Source organism: Lepidochelys kempii, chromosome 3, assembly GCF_965140285.1.
Source record: "Lepidochelys kempii isolate rLepKem1 chromosome 3, rLepKem1.hap1, whole genome shotgun sequence".
NCBI lineage: Eukaryota > Metazoa > Chordata > Testudines > Cheloniidae > Lepidochelys > Lepidochelys kempii.
Window position 1 is genome coordinate 37,563,322 of NC_136382.1, and position 25,358 is coordinate 37,588,679.

The 25,358-nt window shown below is 39.8% G+C and overlaps 1 protein-coding gene across 24 annotated transcripts in view; it reads left to right on the forward strand.

The window, feature by feature from the left end:
• Positions 1-25,358, forward strand: part of MYT1L (myelin transcription factor 1 like) — a 380,619-nt gene that overhangs the window by 180,909 nt on the left and 174,352 nt on the right. For 5 of the 24 annotated variants that reach the window (XM_073336118.2, XM_073336132.2, XM_073336120.2 and 2 more), the window contains exon 1: positions 21,954-22,025. The exons of 9 other annotated variants lie outside the window; for them this stretch is intronic. Coding sequence is in view for 1 of the 15 variants with exons in the window: in XM_073336137.2 (XP_073192238.1) it covers positions 21,948-22,025 (78 nt within the window). In the remaining 14 variants the exon portion in view is untranslated. Of the gene's footprint in view, positions 1-21,945; positions 22,026-25,358 lie in introns of those variants that run through there. 10 more of the 24 variants (XR_012157935.1, XR_012157936.1, XM_073336137.2 and 7 more) reach the window with 5 other exon arrangements.

Below are 25,358 nucleotides of genomic sequence, written 5' to 3' on the forward strand. Positions count from 1 at the left end.
CCAAAATCAGGATTGGGACCTCATTGTACTAGTGCAGATATATGTACATATGTCATGTGTGATGGGGTGACCTGCCCCTTTAAGGGCTGGGGGCCTGGAGCCGACCAATCCAGTCAAATTAGCCTTGCCTCCCACACCCGGGACAGGGTGTAGGGTTTAATTAGTAGAACCAGGTGCGTAAGGATGAGGGGGTTCCTTTGTAAAGAGAAGCAGGAAGCTGCAGAGAGGGGAATGTTCCGGAAGAGAGAGACAACCAGATTGAAGCTGGAGTAACAGACTTCAGTAGAGGGCAGTCACAGCAGGGAATGGCTGCAGACTTGAGGAAGATTCCTGAACTTTATTTTTGGAATGATTTTGTTACTTTAATAAATCCATCCCCAAAGAGAGGTGTTGCTGAACCAGAGAAGAGTTGTTTGGTAGCTTGATTGAGACAGTCCTTGTTATTGGGGAAACTGAGGCAGGGCTGTTGCAAAGTGACCCTAGGCCATGAGGTACTGACCAGCCTGTTCACATCACAGTGCAAATACACATGAGGAGTCCACAATATTAAACACTTATGGATGTGATTAACTGAAGAATCAAGGAGTGCTATTGAATAGCAAATAGTCTCATTGGCTTCACTAGGACAACTTGTGTCTGCTCACAGGCTTTAAGTTCAGCACATACATCAAGCATTTTCAAGAGTAGGGTTAAATGATAGCACAAATTGTTCAGCTGCAAAAAGTTTAACAAAATTGGCAAAATATTTTAGGACTATCCTATTAAATTAAAAGCACCAAATTCAAAACTGATAAAAGGAAATGTATGCTCTATAAATACATAATTAACCTGTGGAACTCTCTACAACCAGATATTAATTCAGCAGAGAGCACTCTAATATTCCAGAAATGGATTAAAATAATAAAAATATTATGAGCTATCCTAACTAAAATGATAACATATGAGGGAAAGCAACTCCCATGCTTCAGCACATAAGCCAGTAACGGACTGCCTTAAGCTTAAAGGAAATCTTCCCGACATCTATCAAGTTTCTGCATTACCCCCATCATTTTAGCTCACTGTTGAGCATGTTGCTTCCATTATGGTGATATTGCACCTCTGAACCATCTGGAAGTGGTCACTCACAGAGCAGATAGAAGACCATTGGTCTGATCTGGTATTAAAATTCCTATGATTCATATGCAAGAAATATTACCAAAACACTGGATAACATACTGAAATAAAGTCATTAAGTCAAATTGTTTTAATATGACGTTATGGTCATTTTTTTCTCTGAATTTGCAACAAATGCTGTGACATTTTCAGATTAGCAGGTTTTGATCATTAATTTCTTTTTTTTTAGGTTACTATATAGCAGCAAAGAAGCAACTTAACTCTCTTCAAAATTCTTTCAGGTGCCCTTCTCAGCTCACAGAAGCACTTAGTTCGTTTTTTCCTCTTGGCCCCCCATTTTTCCTTATTTTTTAAGTGAACAGTTCTATTTTTGGATATTTCGTATCTTGTAGATGGAAAAGACCATCTCCTTGTCTAATCTATTTAAATGTGGCTTTTTATACATGACCTGAAGGCTCACTGAGACTAATTTCTTGATGTCTTGGGTCAATCAGTACTGGACAGTCCTCTCCTGCAATGATGGCAGTCCTGGATTCACTGATCATGTTAAAATCTGAATTTATTTTTACAGCGCAGCTACTGGTTACCAACTGATTGTCTGTATTTGACTGCCCAAAATTGCATTGATTTTTATATTGCTTACTGACATTAAACACCTAAATAAGTGATATGTGCTGAGATACAAATCCTGTTAACTTTAGTGGGAGCTGGTGGATACTCAGCACCTCTGAAATCGGGCTGTTTATTGAGCTGAAATATTAGATCTAGGTGCATCAGTGTAGACATCCATGTCTGAAAATATTTGCATCACTCTCTCTTGCCAGTAGAATTTCCCTGACCCAGTTGAGAGCACCATCTCCTTAACTAACATTTTCACCTTTAAATTTTAACATTCTTTCTTTTTTACTGCCTAACACTTTCCACAGTATTTTGTCAGAAGGAGGTTTTCATCTTGAGCATGCTCAATCAAGTATAGCCGCTGTCATTAAAGGTCATGATCTTCTATCTATGGTATCATTAGGGAAGGAGATATAGAGGTTCCATGGAGGGCAGGCAGCAGGAGCCTAAATACTAAGCTCAGCAGCTAGGGTTAGAGGAGGTTTGTCTCAGGGATTATAATAAAATTCCATAGGTGCTAAAATATGAACATCACAGGAGATCCTGCTGGTGGAACAGTAGGGCAACCTGAATTCCTGCTGAATGGAGCCCTATTAGGAGGATCATGCACTATATTAAAGTCTCCTAGCTACAAGAAAAACAAAGTGTGCTTTAATATGGTTTACTATTGCAGAGAAATACAGTGTAAGACACCTGAAAACTTTGTCATTTGAACTCTGGTAAGCATTTTAGAATCTGCTGAAAAAGACTCTGAAGAGTCAGGTTTCAGATTTTCTAAAAAATGGTACTTCTCATCTGGAATGAAAAGGAAACCCTAATACTGTGTTAGGTAAGCTTCCAGCAGGATTATCTTTTTACAAAATAAAGTAGATTTTGAATGGGTGGCAGGCTAGTTTGGGGCCTTCCTGAATCAAGTTTAAAAGAAAAATGGGATGGATGCAGTACCTTGTTTTTGTGAAGTGTTAGCTTTCCACTTTTTGATGTCATCTAAAAGACCTTCCCCCACCGTGCTTGTGTGATGGTTCCAGAGACAGGCTTCCTGCAGAATAGCTTGGTTGAGGGTGAAAGTATGTCCTGTAATATTCCTCACTAAAGAAGGCATCAGAGTATTTTTTACTAAGTAGTTAAGTTGTGTATTGGGACTTCTATTTATTTTTGGAGCATTTTGTTCTTTGCTTAAAAGTAATTCTTAATTTGTCTTGGCCCATACTGATCTGCTTCAAGGAGCTGATCTTGAACCCATTAAAGTAAATGGCAAAACTCACATTGACTTCAATAGGATAGGGAGCAGAACCTGTCAGAAAATAGTAGAGGACCCTAGACACTATACTCTGCTAACAATGATGGTTACTTACTGCTTATGTCATCCATTCTGCTGTGGGGACCAAAAACATTTTAATGGAGCCTGTTTTTCTTTGATATAATAATTCCTAACTCTTACATAGTGCTTTTCCTCACTAGAATTAAGCCCTTTAAAAAGGAGGTCAGTATCCTTATCCCATTTTACAGATAGCGAAACTGACGCACAGATAGGTGAAGTGACTTGGTCACCCAGCAGGCCAATGATAGAGCCAGGAATAGAAACCAGATCTCCTGAATGTCAGTCCAGTGCTTGATTCATTAGGCTACACTGTTTTCATGAGAAACGAGTCTCTGTTCTTGATCATTTCCCTGGTTATCCTACATTTCATCATCCTATTTCCCATTTGGGAGCTGATACAAAGCCCATTGAAATCAATGGGAGCCTTTGGTTGGATAAAACCAAGGGGATATTCAGGTTGTTGGATAAAACCTATAATGGTTAGTGAAATATTTTTATATAACTTATTATGACGGAGTTATACATCATCCAGTCAGGGAATTACGGTGACCAACTATATAGCAGAAATAATAAATATAGTGAGCTTAGCTTGTGAGTAGTCCACATGGTGAAATTTGTTCACATTAAATATTCATCAAATAATTTCAAATAACAAATACATTTGCAAAAATTAAAGTCTGTTTGTGAAAAAATCTAAATCAGACCAACAGTATTGCTGATTATTCATAGTTTCTGTCCAGAGCTTAATTTGTGTCAGGGTTGGCTGGGGCTGAGCCCTGGCACCTCTAGGTTTTGCAGTTCATAGCCCTGGCACCTCTGGGCTTGCTGCATCAGTTATGAATGTAAAAACTTGCGTGAGCCCCGGCATCTAATTGCTTGGGCCCCGGCACCTCTTTCATTACAAATTAAGCACTGTTTCTATCTATATCTCTGTAGTATAATTCTCCTTGAGCTATGGCAGGGCCTCTGACAGGGGGGCAAAAGGGGAAGCTGCCCTGGGGCCCAGCAATTTAAAAGGGCCCGGGGCTTCCAGCCACCACCGCTGCTACCGCAGCAGTGGCCGGAGCCCTGGGCCCTTTAAATTGCCACCAGAGCCCTGGGTGGCATAGGCCGGGCAGTGCTGAAGGGCTGGTTGGGGGAGTCTGGCCCCAGCCCTGCCCCTTCCACCCGAGGCCCTGCCCTTTCTGGGGCCCAGAGCTGCCCCCCCCCCAACCTTGCCCAGGAGCCCGGCCACCCTGCGTACCAGTAAGTCTTTTAAGTTACTTTCGCCCCTGAGTGGTGGCATCTATCTGCTGAAATGAAGAAGAAGAAGAACTTGGCCCTGAATTAGGAAAATAGATTTAGAAAGTTGGGCTTAGTGAGTCAAATATATTCCTGATGTAGCCCTATTCACTCTAACCGAGCTATACCAGGGATGGCTTTGACTCAACATCATTAGGAAAGAATAGATTTCACAGACACCTCTTTGAAGTCTTTGACATCATAATATGGGTATATAAAACCTGAAATTAACAGACTTTCTACTTAATAAGAAAATCAAACTAATAGGGTATGATTCAAAAATTAGTAGACCTTCTGTACAAAGGTTGGGGAATAAATGACTAAAACAGTCAGATTGAAACCAGGCACATCAATGAGTTCAAGAGACGACCAGATGAGTTGCTGAGACAGAGGCAGCAGAAAAGCATGTGATGAAATTAAGCTAAACTATAAAAGAAACAACAGTCAAAATATAAAATTAATTGGAATTGATAAAAACATTTTCAATCACAAACATGCCTGTATTACTCTATAATATTCTGGTTTTGGATACACATTAAACTATCCCATTAAAATGTTATTTTTAAATGTCACCATTAATAAATAATTTCTGATCATTTTTCATTTTAGGTCTCCCATTGAAACATTAATAGATACAAAGACCTTATGACTGGAGTGGGAGGAGATATTTCATCTGTCTGTTAGTTTAAATACATGTTTTAGGATGACTTTTTACATTTCTTTTTTTCAGTGGGTGCTTCCCCCTCCCTCCTCTTCTCCTCAATACATTCATGCGTAGGTGCTGCTCGTTTCTCAATTCTGAGACTACCACCACCCGCCTGCTGATTGACTGCTGCTCGAGCACTTTTGCTTTGTCTGGCCATCAGTTATGAAACTCCCACCAGAAATTTTAATATCTGCACCTGTGATCGATGGGGCCAATTTTCCCATCCGTGCATAGGGGATTTTAACACATACTTTTCATGGTGTTAATGTGAACTTTTCACATAAATCCTCCACCCAGTTTGGGCGGAGAAAGGGAGGAAGATAGAATCCGAAGTCTATTTTTTAAAGTGTATGCATCCTTTCTTCTTCCAGTCTTTCAGGATTCCTCTCTTGTGTCATTTTGTTCTGTACCTGTGTAATATACTTCCCTCGTCTATGTAGTCATGACTCCTTCTATACAACCTATACCTATCTATACGAATGTACAAGTCAATGTATTACATGCATAACCCCTCTGGTATTTTTCCTTGCCCATGTTCACACAGAAATTGACTGAGAGTAGGGTTCTGAATCTGCCTGTAAACATGGTCCATATTTGTTCCAGTTTTCTAGCAAATGCATAGATCATATTACGGAGGCTGATCCAACAAATTTCCATGTGTCAGTTGTACCTGCTGCAAGTGTCATTCTGTTCAGTGATAACAGGACTTGCATGCTAAAATAGAAAGAAAGCAAGAACATCAGGTCCTTGTTGTGATCTGAATTGCTTTTTCAACCATCTGCTGACCAGTCCTTTGAAAGAAAATCTGTGTCTGGATCAGCACCTTTCCACTTTTTCTAAAACAATAAAAGAAGTTTTTTAGAACCCTAACTCTGCTGCATTTTTGAAAATAGCCAAAATCTACTGAACGTAATGCATCAACAGAACTATATGCTACACTTCAATATACTATACAGGAACTGATGGAGGTTTACAGTTTGATACTATATTAGTGTCAGACATATTTATTCCTCCCTTGAAATTTATTGATGTGATTTAACTATAAACTATATATCTTGTTACTTAAGATAAAATATTTGTAGTGATAGGGAAAGAAGTAGACATGGAGAAAGGCCAAATTAGTCTATTAGTTTTCGTAGGTATAATAGTGAGTTAAATAGTTTAGTAAGAGTCAGATTTGAACAAGCATATCAGTGGGTGCACTATCTAAGCTAAAATTACAAGAGATGTCAGTCCTCATCTTTTGAACATAATCTAATCACTAGATGAGGTAGTAGAAATATCTTCCTAATATATAATATTGCATAATTATAGAGGTGCTCCCTTACTCTAAAGCATTTGGCATTAGCCACAATGGGAGGAAGGATTCTGTATTAAATGGACCATTGATCTGTTCCAGTATGGCAAAATAATGGGGTGGGTCAAACCCCTCCCTCCCAGGTCAGGGTGTCCTACTTTTGATGTATCATTGTTTCACCTCTCACTTTTTCATTTACACGTGAAATCACTTGTCAGCCAATGTTAAATTTCTTTTTGACTGTTTTCAACTCAGGTCCAGTCAACCAACCAAAGAGAGGCAATCTTGTGTCTCAACCCAATCAGATTCCTTCTTTCCATAAAATGTTATTTTAACTAAAAGTATTTGATTTAAAACAAGAGGGAAATTATTATGAACTTTTTTGGTATTCACTGTAATATTAATATGAACTATTTTCTTCCTGATGTGGAAATAGTATGTAATTCCATTGTAATTTGGGAGTTCCATTGTAATTTGGAATTAATAAATCCGCTTATAGTGAGTTACAATGGAATTCTTATAGAAGCACATACACCCTCCACTTTAATACAAAATTAATTTATGATTTCACAATGTGATTTCATTCAATATATTGACCTCTTCAGTACGTTTATGTGTCTGCAATATGTGTGCGTGTGTATGTGTGTGGTATGAGGGAGCTAAAATATTTGTTTCAGCGGAGTGTAGCCTGGTGGATTGAACATTGGACTAGGACTCAGAAGACCTGAGCTCTATTCATGGCTTTGTAACTAGCAAAATCACATTAAGATCTGCTGATGAAAGCTGGGTATTATTATTTTATTAATCATGTCTCTGAGCCTGAGAAGGAGCCAGAATTTACCAAAGTACATTGCCAAAGAGCCACAGTAATACATCAGCAGCCCCCCATCCACTCCCCAGCGCCTGCCGGCAGCCCCCACCAATAAGCGCCTACTGCCCCCGCCCACTGCAATCAGCGGTTTCATGTGCTCAGGAGGCTATGGGGTGTGGGGGGAGGAGTGAGGGCATGGCAGGCTCAGGGGAAAGGGTGGAGTGGGGGCAGGGCTGAGGGCAGAGCTGGTGGTTAAGCATTGAGCACCCCCCCGCACACTGGAAAGTTAACATCTATAGCTCCAGCCCCGGAATCTGTGCCTAGGTAAGGAGCCGCATATTAACCTCTGAAGAGCCGTATGCGGCTCTGGAGCCACAGGCTGGCCCCCCTGTCCTAGTCTATCCACTCCCATCCTCCCCTGTATCCATGTCATTCCCTTCTCTTTTCACCTGGTTCATCCATTCCAGTCCCTCTTCCTCAGATGTTTTATTGGCATGAATGCTTGTGGTAAGTTAATTTTATGCTTACATGTTCACACATTCAGAAAGGTCAATTCACACTAGCAAAATGATTGTACAAGCAGTACTTGTGGAATTAGTGAACAGAAGGAATATCATGTGACTTATTTGACCAACCACATTTTGACTTTCAAATTGCAAGTCTTTGACTGAAAACACTGTGAAAAAATTCATTGAATAAATGTTGAATAAAAAATACATTTGAAAAAGTCATGATTTGTTCATGGATGTTCCACTAGGAAAATAATAAGCAAAACATGTTGAATAATGTATATTAGAAGTCTCTATAATCTTAGACTATTATTATTAATAATTATTATTATTATATTCAATACTTATTTTATGGTAGCATCTAGAGCCTCCAGTCTTCACCAGGGTCCTCTGCTTTACAAACACAGATGTAGACAATTCCCCCCCACCCCCGCAAAGAAATTACAATATTAGAAAACAAGCAAAATATGAAAGTGGGAGAGGAGAGACAGACAATCAAATATATACAAGTTATATAGACATTTTATACAAGCACTGTTTGGGGTTGTACTACACAATTGTATAAATCAACATCAACTTTCTCTAGTTTCCCCTCAGTCTAGCTATCATGTATATTGTTACTACCTGTAGGCATTGCTGCAGACGTGGGTCTTGAGAAGGGACATGAAGGAGGTAATAGCTTCACATGACAGTTCAGGAAGAATGTTCTGAGGATAAAAGTGGTGTGGAGAAATTATAAAAAGTTTGGGGGAGAAGAGGACAAAAGGGCAGGTTAGGCTGCCATCATTGGTGGAGCTGAACTGAATGAGAAGGGTGATGCAATAGAGGTAAGAGCAGATAAGTAGCAAAGGACAGAGCTGTAAAGGACCTTGAAGAAGGGTATCTCAGTTACCTGTTATCTATATACATGTATATTTATAAAATGTCTTGGATTGATTGAATTAACTGGCTTAAGGAATGGGGATGTGAAATTACAACATGGCTAGATCCCCACGAGTTGTAATGTTCTGCACCTGCCATTGAAGCACCATAGGCAACCAGCTCCACAGATTTGCAGTCACAGACACCGTTCCTGTTTTTTACTTAGCCTGCTCCAGCTTCAGACCACAGTGCTGTGTACCCTGAATGGTCCTGCCATTCTTTCCCTCTTCCTCCCAACCCTCCCTCCCCCCGCCCCGACTTATAGGAACTTCATAAATTCTGTTGCCATCTGCCCCTTTACATAACGTTTAACTCTGGGATGGGCAAATGGTTATCAAGTGCAGATTGTTTTCTAACCCAAATGGGGAGGAAGTTCATTGAAAGTCCATTTCATGAAATAGTTTATATTTCAAAACCAAAACTAAACAATTCAAAAAGGCTAGACTTTTACACTAAAACTGTGCTAAAAGTTCAAGATTGTTTGACTAGTGAAAGGAATTTCTGAAAATGTATTTTAGAGAGAGCTTGAGATGCCACATAAATTGTCTATGCCTTCTGCATGGTTCGCTGCTTTTTCTCCCAGGGATATTCCACATAGCCATTGGCCTGTAACTGCACAGGTGCATCTTGCAATGAATAAATTATGTGTGTTAGTGAACTAAAAACAAATGGCAGGGACACATAGGACCAAAGCAGTGACAGCACTGATGTCACATGCTGCCACCAGAGGAAAGTAAAAAAGGCATCACACCTCTGCCCCCTCTGTCTCCAGATTCACCCAGCTCTGATCTGCAGTGGACAGATTTCATGCTGTTTGTTTGTTGAGGCAGAAAGTGAAATGTTTTCATTTCTAGGGGCTCCGTTTATATTTTGTACATTTCTTATTGATGTGTTGGCTGTTTTAACTCTCATTTGATGTTTATCCATGTGTTACTAAAACTTAGGCAATTGTTGGAGGAAAAATAAGCTTTTGTGCTTCAATACATTTAAAAATATTTTATAAAAGTACAAAAATGATCTATTTTGGAAAAGTAATAAAGTGAGGATGAATGTGTAGCTGTTAAGGGATTTCATAAGAAGATAAAAATGGCCACACTGGATCAGATCAATGGTCCATCCAGCCTAGTATCTTGTCTTCTGACAATGGCCAGGGCTCAATACTTCAGCGGGAATGAACAGGACAGAACAATTGGTGAGTGATCAATCCTCTGTCATCCTGTCCCAGTTTCTGGCAGTTTGAAGTTTAGGGATGCCCACAGCATGGAGTTGTATCCCTAACCATCTTGGCTAATAGCCACTAATGGACCTATCTTCCATGAATCTATCTAATTCTTTTTTGAACCCAGTTATACTTTTGGCCTTCATAACATCCCCTGGCAATGAGTTCTGCAGGCTGATTATGTGTTGTGTAAAGAACCAAGCAATTTGTTCTATCTGACTGTGATAAAAGCTCTATAGGTCAATAGATATCCTGGAATTCAAAGATAAAATGCAAAATAAAGAGAGCAGAGCTGTAGATAGAGAAGGAGCAGGTGAGAAGGTAAAAGCACTCATCTTTCATTTTAGAATTCTAAAGACAGGTAACTTGTTCTACAGGCTAATATGAGTTTCTGTGTTTAATTTCCTTATTTTAATTTATTTTATTTAAAGAAAAAAGAAAAGAATTAACACTTCTTCTGATTTCTCCAGCTTCAGAGTGAAAAGTTTATGCCCCCATAGTGAAACAGTGTAGAAAAATCATCTCTACATATGTAAATAATATATTTATGTTAATCCATAGTTCTATAAATATCTAGTGTTGTTATTGTAAACATGGTTGAAATTTTGTGCTGTGTACTAGATTCAGACCAATTTTATACTCAATCCAGATTATGCAGGGATAGGTGCTGGAAAGTCTGCTAGAAATGGAAAGGACTTCTGCAGCTAGCCAGCGCAGACAGGGGGTGTGCTGTGGTGGGGGAGATATTGATTTGGCTCCTCTGGAGCTCCCGCTGCAAGTTACAGATACTTTTTTCAGCCAAACCCCTGTTGCAAACACCTCTTGCTCTTCCCAGTGGTGAATCCTCCTCCTGTGCAGGTACCACTGTTGGTGCAAAGGTATTCACCTTTTACCACAGTAAGAGCATCAGGCTCAAGGTTTATTTATTTATTTTTTTAAGAAACCTGTTCCTGTATGGTGAAAGAGTAAATGACAATGAGGAATAACACTAATTTCATTCTACCCTGTAATGCCCTGGTTGAGCTACAGGTTTCCTAATCTCTGCTAAGGCTTCTCTCTTTCATCCCTTTACTCAGCATTCGCAGGAGGACATCATGGCATATGGCCAGAGTTTGGAATAAATGTCGTTGTCAAAGGGCCTTATCTCCTAAATTATGCATCAAAGCTGCCCCATGCAGCAGTTTCTCTTCTATGCCTGATAGTTCACATGGTCTTGTCTCAGTAATGGTTAGCCTGTGTATGGTTTTTGCATTATACAGTACTAATCAATAACTTCTGCACTATAGCCCTTGTTTAGAGGGCACATGGTGTTCAGTCAGTTGGACTATGTTTGACAATACAGGAGTGTAATACTAATAGAGCTGACCAAATTATTTGTTATGAATAATGGCCCCAATACAGGAAGTTGCTTGCTTAAATTCATCCCTATTCAGGACAGCAGTTAAGCATCCCTATTCAGGGCAGCAGTATCATCACTCACATGAACCTGTTTCATGCACTTTGATAAAGATTGACAATCCAAGAGCGCAGTTATTACAGGTGTGTACACATGTGATATGTGAACCATTTAGTGGTTTAGACAGTCTTGAACCTGTTTCCACTGAAGTCAATGGGAGCTTTGCCATTGATTTCAATGTAGTCAAGTTTTGGGCCTAAAGTCTGGATAATTAACTAAAGCTTATACTTGTCCATTGATGTCTCCATCCTTCACACTCTTCTCTTATGTTCTTCTTCACAAATACACCTCTCCTTTCTCTAGCCCTCAAGTTCCTTTCTCCAAAGTTTCATGACCTTCCTTCCTCTGTATAACATTTAATAGACTCTCCAAGTACCCTCATTTCACTTTTTGTTTTCCAAAACCTTCCACGGATCTCATTCTCCCCAACTTGTTTTCTTTTTTTAAGCCCCCAAAAGATCCTGTAATCCTCCTGATTTCTCTTTCCCACCATGTGACTGACAAATCTAATAAGTAGCAGAAGATATCGCAAGGTTTGGCAGTCTCGCTATTGGGCTTAGCATATAGTTCAGTACATGCCAAGGCTTCCTGTTAAAAAGTGGTCCAAATACATTGAGTGCATCTCAGAAACACCATGTACATAAAATTTGAACAGACAGTATCATAGTTTCAGCAAAGAGCCTGGAGCAATGCTAGAGTAAATAACAACAAAGGAAGAGTGCTTGGAGGTTGTAAGGCAGAGGGTGGAGAATTTATCAAAACAGATCCAAACTTTAAAAAAGTCTGGATTTGTTTCAGATTTGGGCAAGAGCTAAGGATTGGATCAGTTCTGATTTTTAACAACCAATTTATGCATAGGCCCACACATATATTATTATTACACTCCAATATGAATATCTGAATAGCACAGACAACATGTCTTAACTTTGTAACTTTTTATGAAGAAAAGAATAAAAAACCCACACAAATCCTGTCATTATAGCATCGCAGCATGCATCTCTGTAAATGTAACACACTGTTTCTAAAGAGAAGTTTGAACAGCTGTTGATAGGCCTTTGGATATAATTATTAGTAAGATTTTAATATTGCACATTGTTTAAATTGCAATTTAAGCAGGTGGATGCTTTTTAATTCTCTATCTGTGTAGTGAAATACTAGGAAAATTAGGTTCTGTTTTCATTAGACATAACCTGGTTGATTTAGTGTCAGAACACTCCATACAGCAACTGTAACAGTAAATCTGATTGCTTAAGAATTGTGTAATGGCTGATTCTTGCAAGGTTTTGTATACGTAATAATGTGTTCATGTATGTTAAGGCAGGGTTGCTATTTGTTCTTTTTGGTCCCAGTGTTATCTTTATTTATTTATAGTCTTGTACATGTGTATTTTTTATTCTCGTGACAACTGCCTCATGTATCAGCTGTTAAGAGAGCCAGCACCATGGTGTGAGATGGATAGCCTGTTAGTTTTTTCCTTGCACTGGGATTCCCACTCATCTCCATGGAAACCTGAAACCCCAGAGGAACAAAGCACTGAAGCTACTACTGTATTTGAATACTGTACTGTTTGAAAAAAGCAGACATTACCGCCGTGCCTGTGAACATCACTGTAGTGAAAAATTTGTCTGTTTTTCCATCTTAAAACCCATATTCTAAGGGATTTATAATCAGAATGTAAATCTTGGTTCCAGGCCTACTTTAAATTTATTGTGAAGGCATGTATATTTTCCTTCTTATATTACCAAACTTCATTAACATTGATAGGAGTGGAACACATGCATGCAGGTAAAAAAATATATTATCTTGCCAGAAAGCAAAATTGTAAAAAAAAAACCTGGAAAAAATTAGTCTGGTAAAGAGTACAACTGACTCATTGCTCACAAATTAGATGGTAAACTGCAAAGATTTTTCTTAATTATAATCAAACAAACAGAAAACCACAACTCTTTACTCAGATTTCAAACCAATACTAAAATATATAAGTACATGAATAAATTTAATTTCAAATGGAATATCCTACAGTATTTCTCCTTCACTTACCCTACCACCAGAGTTGTAGACATTGAGTTTTACTCTAGAACACCTGGTGACAGCACAGATATTGTAGCTGAGCACAGAGACATCCAGGTGCAACCATGTGGAGTGCCCCCAGCTGTTCACTTTGAAAAGTCCTACACTTTCAAGCCCTGCTGTTACAGTATGCACCCGCAACCAAGTGGCAGTCTACTTATTTTGTGCCTCTCTGCAACATACACTTGAAGCAAATATTCCTCCTTCTTACTCATTATTGTGAATAACTGGGTAAATTTTAAACTGACTTGCAATGTAACACTCCCCATTGTTTGTTTGTTTTTGCCAGAGCACATTAGAACACAGAGACCATGTGAAAATTTAAATTAGAGATGCCTGGTGTGATGTTTATTTTGTATTGCTATAGCACCCAAAGGCCCCAGTCAGGATCAGGACTCCATAATGCAAGGCACTGTTCATACACAGAGGGAGACACATCCTCCCTGCCTTAAGCTGATTGCAATCATGAAACAATCTGATTCAAGACAAGGCACAACAAATGAGTGTGACAAGGAGGGAAGAGGGGAAGAAGGACAAAGATAACAGATGCCTGACTATGTGGTTGCATAGACTAGCTATGTGCATATCTTGGTGCCTTCAAATCATGTAGAAGTTTATTTTTATATAAATATCTGCAAACCTCAATGATCCTTCTGCCTACCAGAGTAATCTGGTGATATCCTGTAAGCATTCCATTAGCAGTCTATCATCTTCAGGAGGGATTTGAATGGTAGTGATTTTATAGGCAAAATCTTCCTCTACAGCCCCAGCATGAAGAGGAGATGAGCTGCACAAAAGGGTAGCTGATTAACTGCTTAGTTCAGTGTCTCCAACTCTTGCAATTTTATGAGTCTCATGATATTTGGTATTTTTCTGAAAGCCTCACTCCTGGAATCATGGAATCACGTGAGAATCTCAGCTTTCATTTTTTTTAAGTAATTTTCTAGCTCTCATGATTGGAGATAGAAACTGGAAAGAGTGACTCTGGAGAGCTCCTACCCCAGAAGGGACATACAAAAATGCAAAATTCATTATTTTTAAAATCTTACAGTTTTTAAGCCACTCTCATTAGTTTGGGGGGCCTAACTCATGAAGAACATTCAGGCTGACAAAGGACTAGACACTTACGTGAAATCCTATCTCCATTGACATTCGTGGAGCTAGAATATCCCTTTTAAAGCCCAATCCTGTGAGTTGCTGAGCAGCTTCTGAACGGTATTGAGCACCCATTATCTCCCACTGATTTTCAGGGGAGTTGAGGGTCAGTCAGCACCTGGCAGAATCAGACCTTTAACAGCAGAAGAAAGAAAAGATTGAGAAAAAGGAAGACAGATTAGTTTATGACAGAGAGAGGGGGGTAGGGAGTGGGGAAACCATGAAGTCTCAAAGGCAGAGGGTTGCAAGTGTCCCTGGGGAAAGATGATGTGATAGTTCCCTTTTGGGGAGGGAGCTGGATAGATTTCTCTGCATGTTACATTGCAGAAATCCATGCACAAACTATGGCTGGTTCTGTCAGAAATGCTTCTCCATAACTAACTGATGCAGTTATCCAACATTTCCCCCCTCCCAACAAAGATCTCTCACAAAAAAATGTCCAAATAAAACCTCCTGACAGCTGCTCTCGGTATATTCAGCTAAACCAGCCCAGAGGATGTGCGAGAACAAGGAAGCAAAAGCAAAAATAAAAGCAGTGTTTCTTTGGCTATCCTGTAGCTAGTGTTGGTTTGGCTGTCCCCACCAGTGAGTGCCTTTGCCTCCCTAATCCTGCTGCTCCAATTTTCTACTCTAAACCTCAAACTTACAGAGTAAATATTTGAAAACATATTTTTTAGGTATTACACGTAGTACATTTTTAGCAAATTTGGGACTGTTGTGCTCCGCTTTCATTGACAGGGCCTCAGGCTTATACAATTAAACCTGGTGACCACAAAAAACTTTTCAAAACTTTTTTTCCTCCAGTATGTTTTTTGATGAGAATTTGCAAGGGTTCAGGGGGCTGTGCAATTCCGTGATTTGCTATGGACATACACCTCCTACTTCTTCCACTCATGGAGTTTAAAAACAATAATTTTTTCCAGTAGTTCATCTTTTCTGTATCTTTCCATACTCTGTTCCCAAATTTATGGTAACTCGGATGTCACCAGTTTTCTGGGGTAAACTAAGAAGAAAATGGTCAGATATATTTCATTTTTAAGACCCTATTTATTTTTATTTTATAAGCTCAGATTTTTTGGTTTATTGATTTAATTAGATTTAAAAAACAACAAAACAGTGTGTCTACCTGCAGCTGACAGTGGCCTTGCCGTTAACTAAACACATGCTACAAAAATAATTACCTAACTAAAACAGCAGCAAAGTCCTGCTCTCTCCTTCTAACAATATAGCAATCATTAACAATCATTAACCCATTTCAAATCAGAGCTTCCACCCCACCCGTTCTCATCCGATACACACATGCCACCTGCATTATGCTGTCTCAGCCCTCCCAAACACCATCTCAAACAGACAAGGATAAAGGACAAGGCAAAGAATTCAGGTTGTTTCAAACCAAGGGTGGGAAGGAGCACATTCCAACGGTTAGGAGTACTTGTGGCACCTTAGAGACTAACCAATTTATTTGAGCATGAGCTTTCGTGAGCTACAGCTCACTTCATCGGATGTCCGATGAAGTGAGCTGTAGCTCACGAAAGCTCATGCTCAAATAAATTGGTTAGTCTCTAAGGTGCCACAAGTACTCCTTTTCTTTTTGCGAATACAGACTAACACGGCTGTTACTCTGAAACCATTCCAAAGGTTAGGTGCCCTTACAGAGTTTGTTCTACACAGGGATCTTCAGTTCAAGGGCCTCTGCAGTGCTCAATTGCTTCAGGGTGAGCAGGGCTGGATTATCGCAGCAGCTTTAGGGGCTTCAGCTCAGGGCCTTGGGCGAAGGGGGGCCCTGCAAAAAATAAATCCATAATTACATACAATTCAGTGGTCACCAACCAGTCGATCACGATTGACTGGTCGATCGCAGAGCCTCTGCCAGTTGATTGCGATCTCCAGGCTGCTAAGAATCCAGTAAAACAGCGAGGACTCCGGTGTCACCTTATGCCCAAATAAATCTGTTAGTTGTTTTTGTGGATACAGACTAACACAGCTACCCCTCTGATAAAAGTCCAGTGGCACAGCAGGGCTCAGGCAAGCTGCCTGCATGCCATGGCCCCACACCGCTCCTGGAAGGGGCTGGCTGCTGGCACGTTTCTGCGGCCCCTGGGTGGGGGGAAGAGGTGTCTCTGTGCGCTGCCCCTGCCCCCAGCACTGTCCCTGCAGCTCCCATTGGCCAGGAATCAATTGCCTGAGCCCTGCTGCGCCGCTGGCCAGGAGCCGCCTGTGGTAAGCGCCTCCCAGCAAGAGCCTGCACCTTGCACTCCCTCCTACACCCCAACCCCCCACTCCAGGTCAGAAGCCCCTCCTGCACCCAAACTCCCTCCCGGACCCTGCAGCCCCTCCTGCACCCCAACCCCCTGCCCCAAGCCAGAAGCCCCTCCTGCATCAAACTCCCTCCCAGAGTCTGCACCCCCCCACCCTCTCCTGCACCCCATCACTCTGCCCCACCCTGGAGCCCCCTCCTGCACCCAAACTCCCTTCCAGAAAGAAACTAATATAACAGCTGTTCTAAGGTAAGAAGTAGGCTATTTTGAATTAACTTAACTATATTCTACATGTTTTAAGACTGAAATGTAACCACAGAACGGCTTTATGTTAATTAAAAGGCAAGTTTAGTATAGCGTTAATAGCTTCGATGCCATAATTGTGATCATTTTGTTTTAAATTAGGAAAAGACTTGTACACACGGGCCCCACAAAATCTAATAGCCCCAGGCCCACAGGAGAGTTAATCCAGCCCAGAGCGTGGGCTAGGAAGAAAGGCAGTATTTCAGGTAGGAAGGTCCCAACCATTTTGTTCCAGTGTGTATTTTTAATTGATTTGGAAAAGTTGCAGAAAGCTATGCATTTCATAGAACCATAAAATCATAGGAACTTAGAGATGTGAAAGACCTATTAAGTCACCTTATCTGTCCTCTAACCAGTGTGAGATTGTCCCCTACAATATATTCTGGAATGCTTTGTCCAGTCTAGTTTTGAATGACTCAATCAATGGAGCTTCCACCACTTACCTTGAGAGATTGTTCTGCAGCTCTTACAGTTCGGAAATTATTTTTTATATATTTAGCTTGAATTTTCCTGAGTTTCATTAGTCCTAGTCTTTCCTCCTTGGAGTAGTCAGTGGGATTCCTTATGTTAGCAATAGATTTTGCAGAATTAGGCTTTATACAATTATTCTTCATCCATGATGTTTCAGTCCTCAAACACCTTCAGGAAGGAATCACGTGTCTCTTTTGTCACCATCATTAATCCAAGCTATACCTGCATGTTCAGATCTATTAATTTTTCTCTACTTAATAGCTACAGTGCATTTTTCAGTAACATTTTTTATCCAAAATATTTCTAGGGCATAATTTTTCCTACATTTTCAAGATGATGTTGGGGAGTCACTTAACTAAATGTCTTCATACCACTTTCAAAATATAAGGGTTGATGTGCATATGGGAGGCAGCTTCACACAATAGGCCTTAAGAGCTTCAAATTATTCTGAAGAGGGCATTGTGGTCTATGATATATTTAGGTCTTTTTTGCCTCTGATAGCAGGGGACTATCAGATGTTTCAGTCACCCAGGAGGTCCCTTAAAGTCCTATGTCCTTTATGCCTCAATATAAAAATCACACAATTAGCCTCAGAAGATGGTAGCTCAAGTAAATGATTTTTATATTAATATAAAAACTGTAAGCAAGTAAGTAAGTGATGGATTTTGAATCTATGTTCAGATCTATTCAGTAATATTTTTTTTTTGCCAAAAATATTTTGAGGGCATAAATTTTCCTACATTTTCATAATAGCAAATTGACCAGTTGTGGTTGGGTATTTTCAACCAATGGAGCCTGCACCATGGCTGTAAGCTCTTCTCTGTATTCCTCGAGTTCAGGGTAGAATAAAAACAAAACAAAATGATTTTTCTAAAATAAAAAATGGATATTTTATTTAGTCTTTTTAAAATATGTTTTTCTTTTTAAAAATAAACATGTTTAATTACCATTAGCATACTAATGCAGCTTGACACAAGTCATGAGCAAAAAGTTAATTATCTAGTAAATAAGCAATATATCATGCACCATTTTCTAACATACTAACAATGTGCAATTAATAAGAATCTGAAAAATATTAAGCTATATAATTTCTTAAATAAATGTACATAGGTATAGTGTACCCTCCTAGCAAAAAGATGTACCAATCTAGTATACAGGCTCTATTTAGTTGTAAATCAACATGGTTTAATGATTTTATCAACTAATGAGCATGCACCTTTCTTTAGAAAATAATTGAAGTACAAGTGGAAAAGTTAAAATCAATCATTTAAATGGAGGGTTTCCACTTGGTGATTTAAATTGCCTTGATTTAAATCAATCCACCCTGCTCAGGTTCAGTTTCCACTAGCTACTCTTCATCCAAGAGCTGATCTCATCCAAGCACTGGGCCATCTTAGTATTAGTGGTGTGGTTACATGTGGTGAAGGATGAGGAGAGCTGTGTGTCATCTGTATATTGCTGGTTCATTTCATCTGACCACTTCACCTAATAGTTGCATGTAAATGTTGAAAAGGACCAGAGGGAGAATTGATCTTTGTGATACTCCACAACTGAGGGCTATAGTGGTGGAGGTGCAGTTTTTCCATCAATACTCATTGTCTGCATCCCTCCAGGAAGAACTCAAATCATAGTAGCTCATTACCCTGGACCCTTGCCACTTCTCTCAGATGAAACAGCATAATTTCATTATCAACAGTGTCAAATGGATAACTGTCCATTGATCAGAGATCATCCATCAGTGCCATCAAAGCAGTTTCAGTTCTGTGTTCTGCCTGAATCCAGATTGTGCTGGATCTAGAATGTTAGCTTCAGTTAGATGAGCTTGTAGCTAGTCTTTTGCTAGCTTCTCTATGAGATTTCTCAGGAATGACAGGTTTGACACTGTGTGATTGCTGACTAAGGCCGATGTGTCCAGAATGGGTTTCTTTGGTGTTGATCAGACTATTGTGTGTTTGAAGGAAGATATTTATTCTTTGAGTGATACACTGGCATTCAAGTTTCTGTCCTCTTCTTTTCACCCATTACTGGGTGTCAGAAAACCAAGGAGATCTGTGTGGGCAATGGGGAGAAAGGGGCTGCTTGGGAGACAGTGTGTCAGTGGCCAACACCAGTGTAAAATGGTAATGATTTACCAAAACTATGAGTCCTCATCCTGTTGGTGAGATGCTGTTGTCCGTTATCAGACTCTGGAATTTGTTGGAGTCCTTGAGTCTTCATGGTTGAAACAGGATCGTTGGTCTTTCTTGTTGTCAGCATGCTGGATGGTCTCTGAAGACTGCCCTAATGAGGTGACAGTGGCTGGGCTGTGTGTCCTCTGTTTTGATATCTAAACTGAAAATCAGGTCCCAGGTGTGACCAGCTGTGTGAGTTGGACCAGAGAGGACCTATGAAAGTCCTAGGGAGGCAAGTGATGAGATGAGTTTTGCATGTTGAAATCTCTCAGGATGACAAGCCCGAGTATTTCCCCACCATCACTGACAAGGTATCCATGGGCTCCTTTATAATCCTTTAGTCTCTGGTGGTCTGTAAATGAGCATAAAATGTATGTTGACTTTGGGCAGGTCTAAACTGCTGCTTATGTAGATATAACATACGTTGCTCGGGTGTGTGAAAAAGCCACTCCCTGAGCAATGCAAGTTACACTGACCTAAGCACTGTCCACACTCTTCCACCGGCATAGTTTCCTCCTCTTGTGGAGATGGAGTAATTGTGCCAATGGGAGAGCTCTTCCTTAATTGGACTCAGGAGTCCCTAGTTGACCTGAGGTAACCCCTTTTCAGCATATTGGGAAAAGGGCCTTTATCATTCTAGGACTAATATACTTGGCCTTCCATCACTCTCTCACAGCTTTCCAGCCTGACTGTGTCACAATGACTGTAATAATAGGTAGGGCTGAGCCAACAAGAGGAAGTGTCTGTGGCATCAGACATCCATTTCCTTGAAATAAGCTGTCCTTGGTGTCACAACGCTCCTGTTGCTTTTACCTGCTTTGGGAAGGAGGTGGAGAGGTGCAGGGAAGATAAGTAACACTTACTGTTTGGTCTTGTCTGAGTTAGAGCTGAAATGTGGCTTCCTGAACAGCAGATGGCTGTGAAATCTGGGGGGAGCAGGGCGGAGGCGCAGGGTTTCTTCTTTGTAAAATGGAAGAGCCTTCTGGCTCTCTGTGAATATGTCTGTCTATCTGAAGTGTTTCATAAAAGTTTTGCACCAGCTGTTAGAGATATGCAACACAATGAAATACCTTTGATATTGCAAGATAGTGCTGATTGAAATTTTTCCATTGAAACTTTTTTTAATGAAAATTGGCTTTTTTTTTTCTGAATTTCCTATCTAGACTTGGCAGTCGTCCTCAGCCCATGTAAAATGGACTTCTTGATCTGTGTTAACCATTCTTGAAGTTACTTTCTACATGCTAATCACTTCATTATTGTCATCTGCTATTTTCTTTCAGTTGCTTATTAAGTGCTGATAGCACTTGTTCCCACCAGAATTTTGTTACCTCTCAATCTGCTTATCATTAGCCAGCACAGGTAGAACCAGTGACTAGAATACTGACATTAGGCACACGTTTACTAAATACAAGAAACAGGTGTGCAATATTGCCAACCCAAAGATTTAAAAGTCATGAGTTAGGCTGTCAAAAAATCACGAGATTGACTTAAAAGTCATGAAGAGTCAAAAACCAATATGTTTCAGGGGGGTTTTTTATTTGCCTTCTGGTTTAGAGCCTTTAGGCTGCCTTTGGGTCACATTTCTGAGTTTTTTCTCTACAACTGGGAGAGCTAGAAGCTTACTTTAAAAAAAATGAATCGGAGATTCTTATGTAACTGCATGACTCCAGGCACTGGGGCTTTAACAAGAAAACCAAATGTCATGAGACTCATGATAACATTCCAAAAGTTGGCAACACTGGACTATTGCTGGAGGGTTTACAAAGGCCATCTTCCCACCGCTGTTGTCATTGCTCGTATTCACACAGTTCCCTTCTCCCCAAAGGCAGAAAGAAGAGACCCAACCCTGTGCTTCTTCTCAGAATGACTTCAGGAGGGAAAGTTCTTCCATTTGAGGATGTCACAGTGTGTGCTAAGGAACATTCGCTCACCCAGCCCACCCAAGTATATTACAGTATATTATATCCTTAGACAATCCTGCCTCAGACTCTCTACATTACTAAAGGTCTTAAATGGCTTAAGTCACAGCTAGAATATGCTTTAGTCCCTCTTCACTGGGTTGAATTGCACTCTGTGTATAACTGTCATTTATTAATAAGAGGTCCACTCTGTATCATTCTAATTCTTGCTACTACAGACCTCTTTACTGTACTAAAGAAGTAAATTAGTAGTGCTCATTGAATATGTGGTCCACTTCCTCCCATGTTGATACTTCTTGCCTAGAAGAAGGGACAGTGTCCTTCTCTCAGAAGAGGAATTAGCTGTACATGGAGTGTGGAGAGAGAAGTAACCCAGGGCAATGGAAAGGATCTTTTGTCTCCTCCTCTGCCCTTATCTTGCACCAGGTGAACCCTTTATAAGTGTGTTTATGTATATAAGATGTTTAGTTGTTTCATCTCACTGTTGTGTCTGTATTAGTCACTAAAGAATAAAAGGGGAGATCTTTTTACACTGAGATCACTTTACTTCTTTTGCCAAGTTGTCAGAAACAAAAACTTAATAACTGTCATGAAAATCCCTTTCTATGCAGTTTCCTATCCCCACTACATAAATTAAGGGGATAATATCACTACTCCCTCACTCACAGTTGTGTGGTGGGGCAAAAAGTGAAGAAGGTACAAAACTGTGGTGTTAAGAATGGTCAGCTGTAATTTTCACGGTCTTGGTTTTATTTACCTTAATCCTGACTCTAATATAGTACCAATATAAACATAACAATAGCTATTATCTTTGAGAACTCATGGAGGATGGGTGACATCCCAAAGGAATGGAGAAGGGCAAACATAGTACCTATCTTTAAAAAGGGGAACAAAGGAAACCGAGGAAATTATAGACCAGTCAACCTAACTTGAATACCTGGAAAGATATAGGAACAAATTATTAAACAATCAATTTGTAAGCACAGAGTATAACAGGGTAATAAGTAATAACCAGTATTGGTTTGTCAAGAACAAATCTTGCCTGACCAGCCTAATTTTCTTCATTGATAGGGTTACTGGTTTCCTGGATGTGGGGAAGCCATAGACATGATTTATCTTGATTTTAGTAAGGCTTTTGACACTTCCCCACATGATATTCACATGAGCAGCTCGGAAAATATGAAATTACCATGATGAAATTACCATAATGTGGGTGCATAACTGGTTACAGACCATATTCAAAGAGTAGTTATCAATGGTGCACTATCAAAATGGGAGGATGTGTCAGATGAGGTCCCCCAGGGGTCTGTCTTGGGTCCACTACTATTCAATATTTTCATTAATGAATTAGATAATGGAGTGCAGAGTTTGCTTACTAAATTTGCAGTTGATGTTAAACTGGGAGGGGCTGCAAGCACTTTGGAGGATGGGATTAGAAGTCAAAATGACGTTGTCAAATTGGAGAATTGGGCTGAAATCAACAAGGTGAAATTCAGTAAAGACAAGTGAAAAGTACTACACGTACGAAAGAAAAAAATCAAATGCTCAATTACAAAATGGGGAATAGCTAACTAGGCAATAGTACTGCTGAAAAGGACCTGGGAATAATCATGAATCATAAATTGATTATGAGTCAACAGTGTGATGCAGTTGTGAAAAAGACTAATACCATTTTGGGATGTATTAACAGGACTGCCATTTGTAAGACATGGTAAGTAATTGTCCCGCTCTATGTAGCATTGGTGGGTCCAGTTTTGGGTAAGTTTTCAGTAAGTTGTGGACAAATTGGAGACAGCCCAGAGGAGAGCAACAAAAATGAGAAAAGGTTTAGAAAACCTGACCTATGAGGAAAGGTTAAAACACGAAAAGATTAATTTTTAATTCCTGGTGGCTCCAGGACAATCCTGGAGGGTTGGCAAGCCTAATGCAAACACCCTAATGGGGTGGTACGGGTTTAATTGAGGGCAGAACATGGTGCGTTTTACTTTTTTGTTCTTGTTTCATTGTCTTAACTTATTCAAAAGAAAAATCTGTCTTCCTAGAATGTAAAAATAATGTGTTTCACACAATATTTACCTCAGAAACAGGACTGGAACTTTTATGGCCAGCTTAGGATAACTGCATATTTGTATTGATTTTTAGTAGCTTATATATAAGGCGTGGCCAAACTTTCTGACCCTCCAACTTACATATGACAATCTTCAGAAGTTCAAGAACCGGGTCACATCTCCTGGGGCTCAGGGCTTCAGCCCCACAGGAGGCACCTCCTGGGGCTTGGGTTATCAGTCCTGCTCCTGCTGAAGCCCCAGGCCCCAGCAGGCGCCCCCTGCAGGGCTGAAGCCCTGAGACTCCCCTCCCAACTGGGCAGAAGCCCCTAACCCACCACCCTGCTGCAAGACAGATGTCCCAAGGTCCACCACCTAGTCTGGTGGGTGAAGAGTGGGGGGGTGTGGAGGGCTCTGAGAGCCACATTTTAAATATAAAAGAGCCGCATGAGGCTCACAGCCACGGTTAGGCCGCCCTTGTTATATGTAATGTTAAAAATGGCAAATGCTCAGTTATCACACCAATGGATGTGGTACATTAACAAAATAGAATAAACAAATATAACAAAACAAATAAATATGTTTTCAAATATAGAAATAAAATCACACCCAAGCTGACCTTGCATTCCAGACTTTTTATTAAACTGAATTTTATTTCAGATCTGTGGAAGTAAGGGTTTGCAATGGAAACATTGGGAGATTCTTAACTGTGGTGGCCAGACTATGGTGGCTGCTTTAATATAGCACATTTGTAAATGCCTTGCACAGGTCTCCAGGTCTCTGACGTAGCAATCGTTATAATGCAATGCTTGCTCTCGTCTGTGCCCTTGGAAGATGTTTGGCTTTTTGGTGTATGTATGAAGCTACCAATTCATATGCATCTGTTTTTCTGATTTTTACTGGGGATGTTTACGTACAGGTCTTGTGCAGAGACTTTGCAATGAATATTTTATGATTACTTCTGAGTTTTCATTTATTCTCTTTTGGGCATTGTCTAATATAGTTTTTTTTTTAATCAAAATACAACCAAGCAAATGAATAAAGTAGGTTCTCTTGTTTTATACAACAGCTGCACTAAACAGAAAATCTGTGATGCTATTTAATTTATGTTAATTATGTTAGTGGTATCATGATTCATATTTTGCTTGTCTCCCTTATTAATTTATCATTTAATTGTTGCACTTCTAAACACTATAAGTTATTTATAACATAAGCCTCTTGATAAGACAAATGTAATATTTAGTAGAATAATAGCAACAAACACTTCCGATATCATGAAGTTCTGAAAAAACACCTATGCCATCTCCTGCGCTAGATAAGAACTGGAAACAAAACTATTTTTCAAATATTGTGAAATAGTGAACCAGGCAGAGGAGATAGTATTCAGTTTACTTAATGACAGCAGTAATCAACATGTTTTAAATAAACCAACTCGCTGTTTTTCCATCCTCTTTTTTAAAGTTTGAGGCATGCATGTTTTTCAAAATTAGACAAAGTAGGTTGATAATAAAGCTTTCCCATATTTTTTATTTGTAATGTTTGTTTTCTGAGAGTACATATTGAAAAGAACTAACATACTTCTCTTCCTGTTTAATGAAATCCAGAAAAGGCTTTCCATTTTTCCTCATAATGCATTGTATCTCATATGGTGTATTGATCTTTCATATGCTGCTGTGTCTATCATTCTCTTTGGTGACTAGGCCTAATGCAGGGT